We start from the raw sequence: 15,980 nt of genomic DNA on the forward strand, positions 1-15,980 counted from the left end.
TCTACAGTGGTAAAACAAACACAGGCTTTAGTACCAAGGACATGGAAAGGCTGCCCTTTTCTGCCTTGTCTTTTGTGCAGTTATTTCCCTCTGTGAAGGTGCAGTATCACACTTTAGCCTCCTGATTTACCAACATTTGACATCCCTTTGTACCAAGGTAAATGGAAATGGTTCCTTTCAAGTTCTTCTAAGTAGATACTGAGGGCTCCTGCCTTGATCCCTGTAAGATGACTCTGCTCCTTTGAAACCACTGGAGCAATGCCAGGAATCCAGCCTGTTAGCCCTGCTGAATGTCAGCTGCTTTCTCTTGTTTTGATATTGGCATTTTTGGGGGCTCTGACCAAGAATACCATGGAATATTAAGTGTAATTGGTAGCATTTCCAGTGGTTAAATGCTGCCCTTCTGTACCCACCTCAAGGTTTTGTGTAGGCTGCCTGGGACCTGGGAAAGTGCCCTGTATAACCATGGCCCCTGTATGACTGTGTAGACAGCCCTGTGTGAAAGCTGATCTGTTGTTACTTTATATTTACAGTGTTCTGTCTCCTGTGGAAGGGGCCAAAAGCACCGCAGTGTGTACTGTTTGTCAAAGGAAGGGAGACATGTAGAAGAAGAGTATTGCAAACACCTTGCTAAGCCCAACGTGCAAAAGAAATGCAGAGGGGGCAGATGTCCGAAGTGGAAAGCAGGAGATTGGGGACAGGTGAGACACATTGTGTACCCTTTTGCACCCTTTGATATTCTTCCTTCCTCAAATTGGTTAGAACTTGGTCTTCTGATCACTTCTGTCCTCTTGAATTATTAAAGGATAAAAGTTTTTGGCCAGATCCTGGCATAAAATAGTGTAGCTTCATGGACAGCAGTGGAGTAGCACTGATTTGTACCAGCTGAAAACATGGAAACTTGCTTTTGGTGTCTATCTGAAAGTAAATTCCTTATTGTATATTATAAGTTTCTGCTAGAAACATCATTAGTATATAATATGAAAGAGAATCTACTATTTATTCATGTTTTTAATATCATTATGTAAATATCACATCTCAAGCAAAATCTTCCTTAGTTTTGAGAAATCTGAAACTCATTTATTATCAGCTTCCTGAGGAAGCTTAAAGAATAATCAGAGCTGTTCATTAAAACTGCTTTTCACTCCCTTTGTTTCTTAACAAACTCATCACTTGATTTTCCTCATTAAAAAGTCAGACAGTGATGTATAGAGCAGAGTCTGCTGGAAATGAGAAAGTGCTTGGAGTTATTAAGCATCTTGCTTGCTGAAAGCATACCTTGAGTCCTTGTTTTCCTGAAAATAATGTCTTTGTCATCACCTTGAATCTGCTGCATCACATTTTTATCTCTGAGCCTTGCTTTTCCCTCTACCTCATTAGTGTGCTAATCAGCGGAATTATTGAAAATCCCAGACTAAATGAACTGTTAACTTGTAAAACATCGTGTTCCCTTGCACTCTGTCTTCCAAATTAAGGTAGAAAACACCAGTTCTTGATATATGCAAGTTCCCTGAAAGACAAACCATTAACATTGCTAACAGACACACATGCAAATGTTAGGGCTGAGACAGGTGCTGTTGTTTAATGTACACTACTAAAAAAGACAATAAACCCATTGAAGATCTTGATTGTTTTCAGGCTCTTATTTTTTTCCTCATGCTTACCTTTGAATTCATAGGATAAGAGTTATTTGTTGTTAAATGCATGAAGTGCTAAGTGTTCATTCAGAATGGAGGTTCAGTTACTGAGGTCTGGGCTCTTTACCTGAGGAATGGCTGGGAGCATCCAGCCTGTGAAATCCACAGTGCTGCTTCCATATTGGAAATTAAGTCAATATTATTGCCGTTATTACCTTCAGGACTGAAACCTTAATTTTATACAGGAGCTGGACTGAAATGAAAGGAAATTAGATAGTCTCGTCATATCTGATTTGCACCTTATTTAAAGTGACTGCTCCTGAAAGCAGTTTTTTACAGCTAATAATTGTAAACATAATAACATGATGATCTGTCGATTGCATTAAAATGCACTAATATTAATTGATAAAAGTGTTCTAAAATTCCCAGCATTCCACTGCATGATGGTAGTTAATTTATGCAAGTGGAGAAAGAAACTCAAGTTAATAGGAGAAGGTGATTTATGGCCTGAGGTAATCTCTCATGACTTGGCAATTAAGGAATATTTGTATGGTAATGATAAGGCTAAGAATAGGCATTTCCAGGAGTAGCTCCTCGGCCCAGTCCCTGATGCTGGATGTACTCAGCCAGCCAGGATCTTGCTTGGGGAAAAAATGAAGGGATAGAAATACTTATTCTACAATATCAAACTAGCCACATGGAATGCTGTGACACAGATCTCTGAGCCTCACTGGTGCTGGCAGCGTTTCTTTGTCTGTGACAGATGAAGAGTTGGGGCTGTCAGAGGTTTGGAGCACTGGCTGTGGGTCCCTGGCTATTGCAGGGCTTTGCCAAAGATTTAATGCTTTAGACCTGAGCTGGATTTAGGTGCTGAATTTCTCATTAAGACCATGAAACCGACAGGGGTTTGGCGCTCTGAATATCCAGGAAATCAGGGTATAAATGGGCAAAGAAACTCTTTGTCACCTTCCCTGTCACCAGTGCCACTGTTGCAAATAGGAGCCATGATCAGTTTGCACTCAGATACTATCAAAAAATATAAAGCTTTCTGAAGGTCTAATTGCCTCAGAAAGACAATCCCAAAGCTGAGCTGCTGTGAGCTGGCTGCCTTTTCTCCTCGGTAAGTCAGCAAAGTCTGCATGAGAACTAAGCCAAGGTTTTCCCATAAAAATGCATCTTTGTGTTGCCATATATGCACAGGACTTGTTGCATTATACCTTTAGGGTCTTTTTTTCTTTTCCTTTTGGGAAAAGGAATTATTCAGAAAATCAGGATTAAAAAATACAGGAAGGGTTAAAAATTAATCCCAGTCGGACACTGGCTATGCTGATGCTCTGCTCCTGGATTTTTTTCTCTTTGGATGTTTTATATTCAGTGGGTGGTAAATTCTTTTCTAGATTGTTATGAACTTACCTCCCTGCAGCAAAGCATTTTTAATATACCTGTAATAATCAGAAGGGAAGGAAAAAGGCTTTTTCTCCAAGTTTTAAATGTGCCTGTGTCTGCACTGAAATGTCAGATTTAATGTGTTTGCTTCTCCTAAGTGATATCAATTATGGCCATTTACCTTTCACTTAGCAAAAATACCAATATTTATTCTGCTCTCTGGTATTTACGTATTTCAGTTACAGGCTGAAATTCAGCCTTGTTTAAAAACACGGATAGAACATCAGGTAATGATTCTGGCACAGCACAGGGACCACCCTCCTCTCTCCAAACCCGGGTGTCACACACAGCACAGGCCACAGTAAAAGAGCCACAGTGTCACTTGTGCTCCTCTATACTAACATACCCGGGCATGTGCTTTTTAGGTTGATGATAAATGCAAACCAAAAGGCATTTTAGAGCATGGTAGGCACCCTGGTCTATAAGTTTCTTCAAGTTTGTGGCCATTATTCAGTTTAGTGTCCCCTATGGAACACATAGGACAAACAGCACTGTTAATCCCAGCGCAGCATATGGGAATTGTTTGCATCACCAGTGACAGAAATCCCTGTCACTGCTGCTTTCAAAAAGCTACACAAGGATACTCCCACTCTCTTAGAAATATCAGAAGCGAGAGGAATAGTCACACTCAGCTTTTCTTTGGTCCTCTTGGCTTTATGGGGCATTAGGATAGTAAAGCAAACAGCATTGTGGAGGAACACTCCGCAGAAGAGGGAATTGCTTCCCCATTAGGCACCGATTAATTCCCTGCCTTAAGAAGGCTCGGTTTTATTGGTATTGCAATAACAGGCTGTGAACTTGTTTTCTTAGTTCCTGATATATTAATAAGATTGCTTATATTAGCTTTTAATTCAACTGTGTTTTAAATACGTACCTTTGATTTTTATATGCTTTCTTCTATAAATGCAAATTCTCTTTATTTCAAATCTACACAGTATACTGCTCTAGCCAGAAAGAATCTATATCAGAGGGATGTTAAGTACTGCTAAACATATTAGTGAGCAGTCACAACACTAAGAAATGTTGCATGAAAGAAAAAATAAGCTGTTAAAAGCATTGTAGTATAGATAATAATTTGAGGATGTCTGAGAATCAGGGTAATTCAGGCATTTCTTGCTGTGCCTGGAAGTTCGGAGTTGAGAAAAACTCCACAGTGTAATGGAGGAAATATGAAATGCAGTTAATTTCAAAAAGACATTTATTTTCACAAACTAACATTATTCCCTGCCTTGTGTGCATGTGCATGTTTAGATGCTTGCTGAAAGAAATCCCAGCTGTATCACACCTTTCCCCCTCTATTGCTACAGACTTCCTTCTATACAATCCAAATTTGCTTTCCATTAAAGTCCACTCTGTTTGTGGCATTTGATGTATTTTGAACTATTACTTTTTTGAGTGAGCGCCTGAGCTGCCTCTGGCGTGTCGTGATGGTTTAGCAGTGCCGCTGTCTCCAGAGGATTTTGCAATAAAAATCCTGGCCGGGGAAGTCCTGACCCCAGTGAAGCCAGTGGCAAAAAATTCCCGCTGGCTTCAGCGGAGCAGGGATTTCAGCCTGTCTGCAATAATTTCCCCTTTGTGCAATGAAAAGCCTCACCTGGAAGTTTCACAGAGCATCGCTGCTGTCGAGCCCAGAGCAGAGGGTGAACCCCACGAACTTACCGTGACGGGTGTGATGGGCACCGACACTCACCTTCTGTCCTTTCCTCCAGTGCTCCGTGTCCTGTGGCCGGGGTGTCCAGCGCCGCGCCGTGCACTGCCACAGCGGCGCCCCGAAGGCAGCCGAGGATGCCGAGTGTGACCCGGCCAGCCGTCCCCCTCCGCAGCGGGACTGTCACCTCCCCGAGTGCCCCACGCACCGCTGGGCAGCCGGCGAATGGCAGCCGGTAAGCGGGGACCCCCCTTCACCCATCCCCGGGGTCACGGCACTTGTGCTCTCAAGCGCGGGATGATGCTGGAGACGGGGTGGAGGAGGCCGGGGATTGCTGCTGGAGGGTCGGGGTGTTGGGGGGTGCAAGCAGGGCTTGCCAAAACAGCAAAAAAGAGCAGAGGGAGTGCTCATGCGTGCTGGCTGGAAGGGGGAGAGGAGAAATACCTCAGTAGGGTTAATTTATTGCTTCGTACTGCCCTGTGTTTGGCTGGGACCTATGCAAATATTGAGCAGGTTTTGGGTAGGGCGGATTTGGGTCTGTTCCCGGAGGCAGAGCCCTGCCGTGCTGCTGCAGCTTGAGTTTTGTGCTTGTGGGTTTGAAGGAATCAGGGAACAGTGGTAATTCCCATTTTCCTGCACCATCACCCCATCTTCTTTTGATGTCCCTCTCCTTTCACTGAGCTCCCTGTCCCTGCTCTTTTGTCAAGCCATGAGCAGTGCCAAGATGGGGTCTCCCAAGGGACACGGTGCTTTTCTGAGTGATTAGGATCAGTCCCCAGCAAAAACAACCCTTTAGGCTGGATCAGGGGATAAAGCTGCTGCTCCAGTGGTTCATGGAGTGACTACAACTCTCCTGCATTGTGGGCAATGGGGGGGCCCGAGGCTGAGGGGTGTTAGGAGAATGAGGGGACTCTGAGCAGGAGGAGCCTTCCCATGCGCTGCCGAGAGGGTGCCGTGTCAACCTTCAAGTGCACAACAGGTTTTGGCTGAGAGAGTTCAGACCAGGTACCAAAATTATTCTTTGCATTCTGCTTTTGTCCCATTTTTAGCCAAACCCGGGTAAGAGTCCTGCCCCAGTTTTCTTCCATCCCTGTCCCACTGTCCCAGGCTCTTCCCTGCGGTGCAGAGTCTGCCAGCCTTGGAAATGGGAAAGGCAGCTCTGGGGAGCTGACTCCTGTGTCACACAGGAGGGGCCACCACTACTATGGAGAGGGTGTCCTCATCACACAGGGAGAAAGGGATTGCCCATTATGGGCCCTCCAGGATGCAGGGGGTGGAGGGGGCAGAAGACACCCTCACCCAGGTGCATCAGCCTCTCTGCAAAACTATTGCTGGCTCCAGTGGCAGAGCAACCCGAGCTCAACCCTTCACCCTTGGAACAGCAAAGGTCTCACTGACTTTGGAGGCAGATGATCAGAGCCTGATCCTGGCCACCTGGAATCCTGCAGTGCACAACTTCAGGGAGCAGGAAAAATATTAATCAAACAGCGTTCCTTGGCAGTCAGGGGGCTTTTATAGTGCTCCTGCATGGCCCAGAGAGGTCTTGAAGGGGGATAAAATTGGTCCAGGTCCCTTTGCTGTCGAGACAGTGTAAAGAGGCCACGGTGTGAAGGAAAGCAGGGCCTCCTGCTCTGGTAACAAAAGATGGAGAGGAGCCACCAGCTTCCTGCTCAGAGCTTTGGTGTTTGCAGACACTTCCAGAGCCTTTATGGTGTCAATAAAAAGAAGAAAGAAAAAAAAAAAAAAGAAAAAAGCAAGACTTTAGAAAAAGCAAATTTGATGAGAGAAAAAGCAGCTCACACATGCAGAGGCTGTGCAACTTTTCCTCTACAGCAAGAAAAAATTCCAGGTTAAGGCAGTGTTTGCTTTCCTCTCATCTCTTCTTCCCCACAGGCTTCAAGTTTAGCTTCATTTCCCCAGTCTCAGTAGTGCTGGGAAGCTGGGTTTATAATCCTGTGTAACCTGGCCACAAGTACAGGAGGCCAGAGGGGACTGTGCCCTTTCCCAGCTGCCAGGGAGCCAAGGTGAGATGGGAAGCAGCAGGAGGCAAAGCCGAGCTGGCCATGCAGTGGTACCTGATGGAAACATCCCAGCCTGAAAAAGAAATGTAGGAATGGCTGAGGGGGCTCCAGCAAATTCCTTGCAATGAACTTTTGGATTTACAGAGCCCATTAATTTCTTCAGCTAATAAATTTACAGTCAGCAAAGTAGGTCACCAAACAGCATGCAGTGCTAGTCCTTACCTAGTGGTGCAATTAGTCCTGAAAAGCTAGAGCTCCTGCCCCATCCTTTCATAGAATCATAGAATCATTAAGGTTTGAAAAGACCTCCAAGATTATCAAGTCCAACTTTCAACCAAATTTTGCCCTCTCTCCCTTATTTTTGCAACTTTTCAAACCAGTGGTGAGAGGCCTCTGTCTGCTTCTACCCTACCAAGCCCTTGGTGAGAGGTGAATGCTGATGTTTTCCTAAGTTTTCCAGGGCTCCCCCAGTTGCACTGGGAAAATTTTTAACATATTATACAGATACTTTTTTCCCCAGAAGAGCTTTATTAGGGGGATGGGCTGAAAGTTTCCTCACCCATAGGTAACCATTAATAGGAGAACACCAGAGATGCCCAATGTGAGCTCGCCCCTTTGGCTGACTCCAGGCAGTTCTTCTTTCAAGCTCTTCTTATTTTGTTCTGATGTATCTAGTGAAAAAAAGAAATAGCCCCTTCTCCCCAGCCTTTAAGTACTGTCTGTGTGTTATTTACAGTGAGGAGGCACAGATTGCATTAGTATTCTCTGAGCAGGGAGCAGCAATGAAATCCCTAATTGACATGAAAGCCAGGATGTAAAATAACATCCCAGCGCTGTCTTGTTCTTGATTTCTTATCTTTAAAGGCAGTCTGTCAAGAGGTTTGGGGGTTTTTTTATTGTTCTTTTTTGTTGTTGTTTAGAAAAGTTGGTCTTGCCAATGTGAAGGAATAGGGAACTTATTGGAAAGCCTTTACTGCTCTGTTGGTATATCACCATTAATTACCTGTTCTCAGTGCCCACACCGGGGAGAAGAAAGTCAATAGAAAGAGCCTTGCTGATGTCAAAGTGAAACTCAGACCAGAGTCATGAAGGAAAAGAGAAAATTGGGAGAGAGAAGGGTTTTTTCTTTAATATGAGTGTCTGTGGAAGGACAATGCGTGGTTCTCAAAGCTGCAATGCAATTCTTGAATCTTTGACATTTGCCATTTGGGGTGAAATTATGCCATCCTTGCCTGATTTGAATTGCAGAGTTACCCAAGGCATGTTCCAAGTGTTCGTGGCATGGGGAGTTCATTTCTTCTCTGTGTCAGATGGTGATTTAAAAAAAAAAAAAAACAATGAATGCTTTTGCAAAGCAATGCCTTTGGGGTTATTTTAATTATTGTTATTACTCTTCTAAAACAGTTGCAGAAGTGCTTGAAATGGTCCTTAATTTGAACTGCCAGGAAAATAGTTCAGAATTTGGGAAATGAGACGCAAGAGACAAATATTGTCAAATGCCTGACCTGTTTTTCAGCTTTTGCTATCAATAGCTGTTATACCCTGGCCCCACTGTTTTTATGTGAGATTTAAATCAGTCTTGAACATGAGATTTCATACAAAATCTATCACTGTATTGAAAGGAATAATAGCCTTTCCATGCTATCTGGACTGTCTGCTTTCTACATGAATAATGTTTTATAACCTTGGGGGGGCTGATTGGAACCTCTGCAGTGTTTCTCTTTGATTTAGTTTATGACAGCCTCACTGTCTTTGAGCCACATTTAATAGGGATTATTTTAGTTGCCGGTTACCCCTAAAAAATACAAATAATCAAACTTTAATTTACTGATTATGACAAAATGCACAGAGCTGGCTCAGGTTTATTTGGCCATACAGCTGTTATTTGCAGAGAAACCCAAAGCAGGCTGGCATGTGCTTGAGAGTGTCAATCTCCCATCAGCAAGTAATGACTTTAAACTAGGAGAGGATGGGCTTTTGGTGTGCTGTAAACAAGGATGGGCTTTTGATCTGATAGCTCTTCACCGGCCAAAGTCAGAAAATGCGTTGATGGCATAGAGATTGTTCACCCTCTTAAAATTAAGCCTGAGCAAATGAACTTTGCAAATTTAGACTTAAATATACATTAAGGGGAGGAGACAAAATCAGCCTTTCTTCCCACTCCTTACAAGGTGCCTCCTGTGGCCATCAGCAGCCGAGGGCTGGAACCATTCACCCGGTGCTGGTGACCCCTTACTAGGCTGGCAAATGCAAACCAAAGACAAGGGGAGTTTTGAGCATCCCATGGCCCCACTCCCACTGTGCTAGAGAGTCCCTCATTAGGGGGGAGCAGGAAGGTCGGGGTTCAGGCTGCCCCAAAAGGTGCCTGGTGCTCAGGGAAGCTGCACCTTCCAGATGGAGCACGAGTGATGCCACATGCACATGCAATGACCCCCTTTCAGTTTTTACTTATGTAATAGGGAGATAATCAGAGATGGGCAGATATAGCACAGTTTGTTTGCTTTCTGGGGAAATCACACTCCAGCAAATTCCTCCACCCCCTGTAGGATCGCCATGTTTCAGCAAAGACCTAAAAGGAGCTTCCACTCCAAGGACTCAAAGCAAGAGAGTAAATAAGGTTGAAAGCACACAGAGCCCTTGGGGTCTTTTGGCAGACTGTGGATTTTGCAATGTTGACTGTTGCCTAAGAGCTCCTAAGTTATTCTTTTGGAATAAATGCTGCTTTGTGGGCCTCCCTTTCCTTCCCCATCACTCTCCACTTTGCCCCAGTACTAAGTATTTACACCCAACATGACGTTGCACTCACTGTGACTCTCCTGGTTTGCTGCTCCTGCCATGGACTGATCTGATTTTTCAGAGTTCTCACATAATTTACAATCTTGGTTCTGACAGCTAATTACAGAAATAGGGCCCCGACAGTGCCTGTGTTTTGCAATTAGCTGAACCCACTAAGATCTCACTAATTGTGGGCCAGCCAGGGGAGCAGGAGCTGCTTCAGGGAGGCTTGAAACGATGTTTGGAGGATGAGACCCTAAATAGATTAAACTTGCACAGTCCTCCAAGCCTAGGTGACTTCAAACAGGGCTTCTGTACAAATAGGGATGGTCTGATGGAATGTTTTATCCTTTTCCTTGGGGGAAGACATTTCCTCCATGTTGTATAAAATGATTATTTTCATGCATTTTTCTCCTTGTTAATCCAGTTAGTTGAAAGTGTTAGAAGTCCATTACAGGCAATAACTTTAATATAAAGGGTTTTATCCAGACAGCTGCTCCTACGCTGATTTATTTTGTTTTATGTGTATTTTTTCTAAGATGCTCTCCAAGCACAGCCTCACAGTTGGGCTGGCTTTTCCAAGATGAGAAAGAACTGAGTCCTTAAAGTCTCCAGAAGTCCCTGGGGAGCAGTTGTGCTCAGCTGGCATGGGTTGCTCTTAATATCAGGCAGGGCAATGTTTAAAAGAGAATAAACCCACAGGGCTGCCTCCAGTGCAGTGGCTGCAGAGTTGTGTTCAAGGCCAGGCTGGAAGAAGCTCTGAGCAACCTAGTCTAGTGGAAGGTGTCCCTGCCCATGGGTTGGAACTTTAAGGTGTTTTCCAACCCAAAAGATTCCATGATGATTCTATGGGACCCCACTCCATGCCAGGGCAGGGCGTTGCTGCTCGCCTGCTGATGGGGACTGGGGAAGGGGTCCCCCAACACCAGCCACTGCCAAAGGTGTAGCAGTGTGCTTTTTGGAAGGGGGATGGTTGAGTTGTCATTCTTCAAACAGTTGTATTTACTAGAGGCTGAAATGATGGGGGTTGGCCCCTTTCTTGTCCCCTTGCCCCATCTCCTGGCCCAACATGCCTGTTCCTGCATCTCTTGGTCCCATCACAGCTGGATCCTATATCTGCCCCTTCCCAATACCTCCTACCTCAGTTTCTTCTCTCTCCCTACATCTTTGATTTGGGTTAGTACCTCCAGAAGTCAGGAACAGTTTGTCACTGGATGTTCCCACAACACCTGGCACAGGAGGGCCCTGGTCGAAAATTTGCCCCCAAGTGATACCAGTGGCAGATGCCAACATGAGGCACAGAGACACCACTCAGGCAGGCTGCTGGGAGGAGGGATCCCTCCAGATGGCTGTTCATTTTCTGAAGTCTCTCATGGGTTGCATGAACCATTGTTTCTTGCACACAGTGCATGAAGACATGCGGGGAGACATCCCGGTACCGCAAGGTGGTCTGTGTGGATGAGAACAACAAGCAGCTGCAGGACAGCGGCTACTGCGACGCCAGCAAACGGCCCCCCGAAATCGAGAGCTGTGGGCTGCCACCCTGTGAATACATCTGGATCACGGGGGAGTGGTCAGAGGTGAGTCCCCATCCCTGTCCGTGCACAGGGACTGTGCCACTCAGCACCGGGCCGTACTCTCCTTCTCTCAGTGCTGCCCTTGCTGAGGTATTGCAACCCAAATCAACACTGGCAGGGCAGTGCTTCGTGCTTTAATTATTATTTTTGGGGCTGTTTCTCTGTGCAATCTACCTGTTGGAGAGAAAGGAAAAAGGCTGTGGGAGATGACCAGGATATTAAAGACTAAAAGCAGCATGCTCAGGGTCCTAGCTAATATCTGGAGGCAATTTCCTTCCAAAGTACATCGTGTTCAGCAGGCACCCTCTTTGGTTTTTTGCTGGTTTATTTCATTCATTCATTTATTTATGTGGTTTTATTGCCATCCCCTCCTGGACGGCTCCAGGGCCCCGTGGGCTGTGCAAGGGTCCAGGCGAGCATCACGGGGGAAAGGCAAGCCTGGATGTGACCATGGGGACACATCCTTCCTCAGTGCTGTCTTTGGCAGGAGCAAGGACCCAGAGTGAGCAAAGGCAGGAGATTCACCCTCACAGCTGGGAGAGGGCTCGGCAAGGAAAATAGATGAGTTTTCCTTGCGGCAGGCACCGCATGCGGGAGGACCTGGGCTAATCTCAGCCTGTTTCCTCCTGCAGCCAGTGAAGGATTACTTTCAGTTGGAGGAACAGCAGAGGGAAATGACAAGGCAGCTGCTGACACAGCACTGATTAAAAAGAAAGAACAAGGAAAGGGAAAAAAGAAAACATGCCAGGACTGAGGGGGAGGAGAGACAAACCACCCAAGATAGAGCAGGAGGGGGAAACGTGGTGACATGATAATATCTCAGAGCAGCCTGGTCTCCTGAGTGATTTCCTAAGAGAAATATTGAGCTGCCTGTGAGGCTGAAGCCCTGGCTGCCCCTTGCTCAGACACCCTCTACCCACTCCCAGCATCTCTGACCCTCTGGGAGCACTCTGGCCCATGAAAACAGAGAGGTGGGATAGGGCTCTCAGAACCAGAGCTTGTCTCTCCTCAGCTCCCACTCAGCCTTTTGAGGAAGGCAGAACACTATTTATCTTCTAATTACAAGGAAAAATTTGTCGTTCTTCCAGTTGTGCCAAATACCTGTACTTCAGGGTCAATCTTGACTGTTTTCTATCTCTGTGTATCCCATGGAAAAAAAAACAAACAACAAACCAAAACAACTAAATAATAGAGGCATTTCTGAGTTCCCAAGGCTCTTCTGCTCCTTTCTTTGCACTTGGGAAGAAATAACATGTGCCCAGGAGCCAGCCTGGCATAGAGAGTCCTGGAGCACCTGTAGATCCATTCCAGAGAGGAACTGGGTGCTCAAAGACAGTGTCAGGCACCAGCTCACTCGTAGTAGCCACTCACCGTACTCATGACTGGCTTAACTAGATACAAGTGATCCCTTGGAGCAGCTTGCTGTGTTACAAGCTGACAAGCTGTCTTTTCCTCCCTGTTTTGGGTGGCCTTACCGAAGCATGTGGTGCTCACTGGTGTTTCCTCTGCCCGCAGTGCTCGGTCACGTGTGGGAAGGGATACAGGCAGCGCCTCGTGTCCTGCAGTGAGATTTACACCGGGAAGGACCACTATGAGTACGGGTACCAGAACATGGTCAACTGTCCTGGCACTCAGCCACCCAACATCCAGCCCTGCTACCTCGGGGAATGCCCTGTCTCGGCATCCTGGCGCGTCGGCAACTGGGGAAGCGTAAGTTTGGAAAACTTCTTTTTTTAACTGAAAAGATTGGAACAAACTGGTATTTTTCTTACGTCAGGGACACAGACTGAAGGTTTGGAGGGGGAATGTTTAAAAGCTGCATAAATTAACGCACTGAATACTCTGGTGGAGCAGCAGCCCCACTGTGTGTAGGGCTCCATGCTCCAGACTGAACTCCATCATATGGGGGAGTCCCAGCAGCTACAAGTAGAGTTGTAATCTCCATGAAAATTTGGATGTAACCAAAATTTGTGGCGGTGTTGATGGTCATGCTGAGCGCTCAGTCGAAGAGGGGGGTCGTTGCAGAAAACAAGGGTTTGAAAGTCTTGTGCTGGAAAAATTGATGGATCGCTGGCAACTGCAGTTGATCCCACCCAACCACGTATATGAACAAGACTTTGGAGCCACCAGTAGGCTAAAACACTGGTTATTCGAGCCTTAAATTTTTTTTTTTTACTTTTTTTTTTTCTCCCCCTCCTTCTTGCAAATACTGGGACAGGGGAGGGGAAAGAATTTGGCCTTTCTGCTAAAGTTATTTGGGTTGAGCCTCTTCTGGGGCCTGAACTACAAGATCAAATTTTAATTAAGGTGATAACATTTCACTTCTTTGGGCTTCTGACATTCTTTGAAATGTGATGTTTCTCCCATAAACTTGATTTATTAACCCAGCTCAGGCATTTGTAGGAATTTGTCAAACCTTTACAAGGAAACGAGGGTAAAGCCAAGCAATATGTAGTGGAAGTTGTCACAGTAACTGGCAAAGCTGTTTGAAACCAAAGTTCCTCCTGCCCCATAGGAAGCTTCAGATCCTCCCTGTGAGTTAGTGCAGAGGATGAGCTGCTGTTTGGTAGCTCTAGTAACTTGTGCAACTTCAGCCTTAAGATTGCCCTTGATTTGGGCTGTTTGAGGAAGACCCAGTATTTGCACAGATTTATCTATTTTTCCAGTGGGTGAGGGGGGAGAAGATTGAGGCTCCTTTTTTTTTGTGCAATTTGGATAGAAAACAACAGCCATGTTTGTTCAGAGGCCCCTGGCAGTGACCCAAGCAATGTCTCGCAGCCACCAGGAGAGGATTTCTACCATGCAGGCCTTCTGGTGAACATTTCTCTCTTGTATGACCTTTTTAACATGAAAAATAAACCATTTCACTTGAGCACATGGTTCACTTTAACCAACTGCCTCATCCAGCAAAGCATGCAAATGCTAAGCAAAGTATGATAGTCTTCTTGAAGTAATCAATGATGATGGTAATAATGAAGGGATTAATAATCAAAGGGACTACTCATTTGATTAAAATTAAACTTGTGTTTGAACACTTTGCAGGATTGGAATCTTTCTCTTAACACAAGGGAAACATCCTGTCTCTGTTCTTCTGGAACCCAGAAACTGTTGAGATAAACCCCAGATCTCTGTCTTGTGTCCTGCAGTGCTCTGTCACCTGTGGAGTTGGGGTCATGCACCGGTCGGTGCAGTGTTTGACGAACGACGACCAGGTCAGCAGCTTATGCCATGTGGATCTGAAACCTGAGGAGAGGAGGACATGCCACAATGTCCATGACTGTAAGTCTGCAGATTTGCACCTTCCTTTGCCTTTCTCACGGCTTCAGCATCTTTTCCCATCAAACTCCTAGAGATCTGCAGTATTTCCAAGCATTGGGAGCCATCCAACTAAGCACTAAGGCACACCAGGGAAACCTCTGAAAAATAAACAAGATGTTTTGATGTTTTGGATGCCTCACAGTGTTCCAAAAGAAATTTTGATGTACAGTTGCTCAGTAACTACAAGTATTTCTGTTTTGTTTCAGGTGAACTACCAAGGAGTTGCGAAGACGTTAAAAATCTCAAAGGTGTCACTGAAGATGGTGAATATTTCCTGCAAGTCAAAGGAAAGACGTTAAAGGTGCATTTCAGCAACAGAATGATAGTTAATGTATTTTCCAAAGGTGCAAGGGGACCCTGGATGTGCTCTTCACTTCCACGCTTGGATTTTCTACCTTTGGTTTTCTCAGCGATGCCTTTGCCTTTGTGACAAAATTCTGGCTTCTCTCTCTCAGGTGTATTGCTCTGGGATGCAGACTGACAGCCCAAAGGAGTATGTGACCCTTGTAAATGGAGATGCAGAGAATTTTTCAGAGGTCTATGGTTACAGGTAAGGAATCCTGTAATGGTGAGCTTCACAGTGTTTTTTGTTTTCCATGGCAATATTTCCCGGTCATGAGTAGAAAGGGTTTTCTTTTGATTTAGATTGCATAACCCGACCGAGTGTCCGTATAACGGGAGCAGACGAGAAGACTGCCAGTGTAGGAAAGATTACACAGCAGCTGGGTTTTCCACCTTCAGCAAAGTAAGGCTGGACCTGAACACTATGCAAATAATAAGTGAGTAAAAACAGGGCCTTGCCATTAAAAACAAAACGTTTGTTTTACACAAATATAGCTGTAACTACAAGCAAGCAGTAGTGCTCTAGTGAGCAATATTCCTGAGCTTTCCTGTTAAAAGCTGCTTTTAAACTTGGTCACCTCTCTGCTGCTTTACTCTTGGAGACTGCAACTTGAGTACATCAGAGATGCTCGTATTATTTCTCTGTAAAACAGGAAAATATTAAGACAATTGCTGGTACATCTGCTCTGCAGAATGAGTATTTGCATGCACCTGGCAGGCCAGTGTATTTTTTGAAGGATTTTATTTCATTTGATCTCCTATTTTCAGACTGGACTCAGACACAAAGCTTAACCAGGGAGGAGCTGCCCCCCCATTTTGCACAGAGGGATGTCAGGAGACCCCAGTGCAGGGAATTCCACCAGGGTGGGGATGCTGCTCCCTATGGCCAGGGCAGAGGAGGCTCTTGGCAGAGCCAGACCATGGGGAAATAATTTGTGTTGGTAGTGATGGAGGTGGGGAGATGGATTAGCAGGGGAGAAGAGGGCTGTAGCTGTGCAATATAAGTGATATCCTTTCTCTCTTGTAATTCCTTGGAGCTGGAAGCCACCTCAACACCACAGAGCCTGTAGCATCCCATAGGGTTACAGTTTCAGTCTCCCTGACTCCAGGGATGCTATCAGTTTCCAGCAAATGTTTTAAAAATACAACATATTGTTGGGAGTTCATTCAGTAAATAGCTGAGGGTTTTTTAACAAATCAAAATCCTTCCTTGTAA

At 45.3% G+C, this 15,980-nt stretch overlaps 1 protein-coding gene across 5 annotated transcripts in view; it reads left to right on the forward strand.

Moving 5' to 3' along the window:
• ADAMTS9 (ADAM metallopeptidase with thrombospondin type 1 motif 9) overlaps nt 1-15,980 on the forward strand; it is an 83,511-nt gene that overhangs the window by 59,610 nt on the left and 7,921 nt on the right. For 3 of the 5 annotated variants that reach the window (XM_051788735.1, XM_051788736.1, XM_051788739.1), the window contains 8 exons: nt 534-701; nt 4,793-4,966; nt 10,934-11,107; nt 12,620-12,814; nt 14,251-14,383; nt 14,629-14,723; nt 14,878-14,972; nt 15,068-15,201. In XM_051788735.1, the coding sequence (XP_051644695.1) occupies nt 534-701; nt 4,793-4,966; nt 10,934-11,107; nt 12,620-12,814; nt 14,251-14,383; nt 14,629-14,723; nt 14,878-14,972; nt 15,068-15,201 (1,168 nt within the window). Of the gene's footprint in view, nt 1-533; nt 702-4,792; nt 4,967-10,933; nt 11,108-12,619; nt 12,815-14,250; nt 14,384-14,628; nt 14,724-14,877; nt 14,973-15,049; nt 15,202-15,980 lie in introns of those variants that run through there. The other 2 variants (XR_007904718.1, XM_051788738.1) reach the window with 2 other exon arrangements.

Source organism: Manacus candei, unplaced genomic scaffold (assembly GCF_025592945.1).
Source record: "Manacus candei isolate 608988 ecotype Guabito, Panama unplaced genomic scaffold, ASM2559294v1 h1tg000025l, whole genome shotgun sequence".
NCBI lineage: Eukaryota > Metazoa > Chordata > Aves > Passeriformes > Pipridae > Manacus > Manacus candei.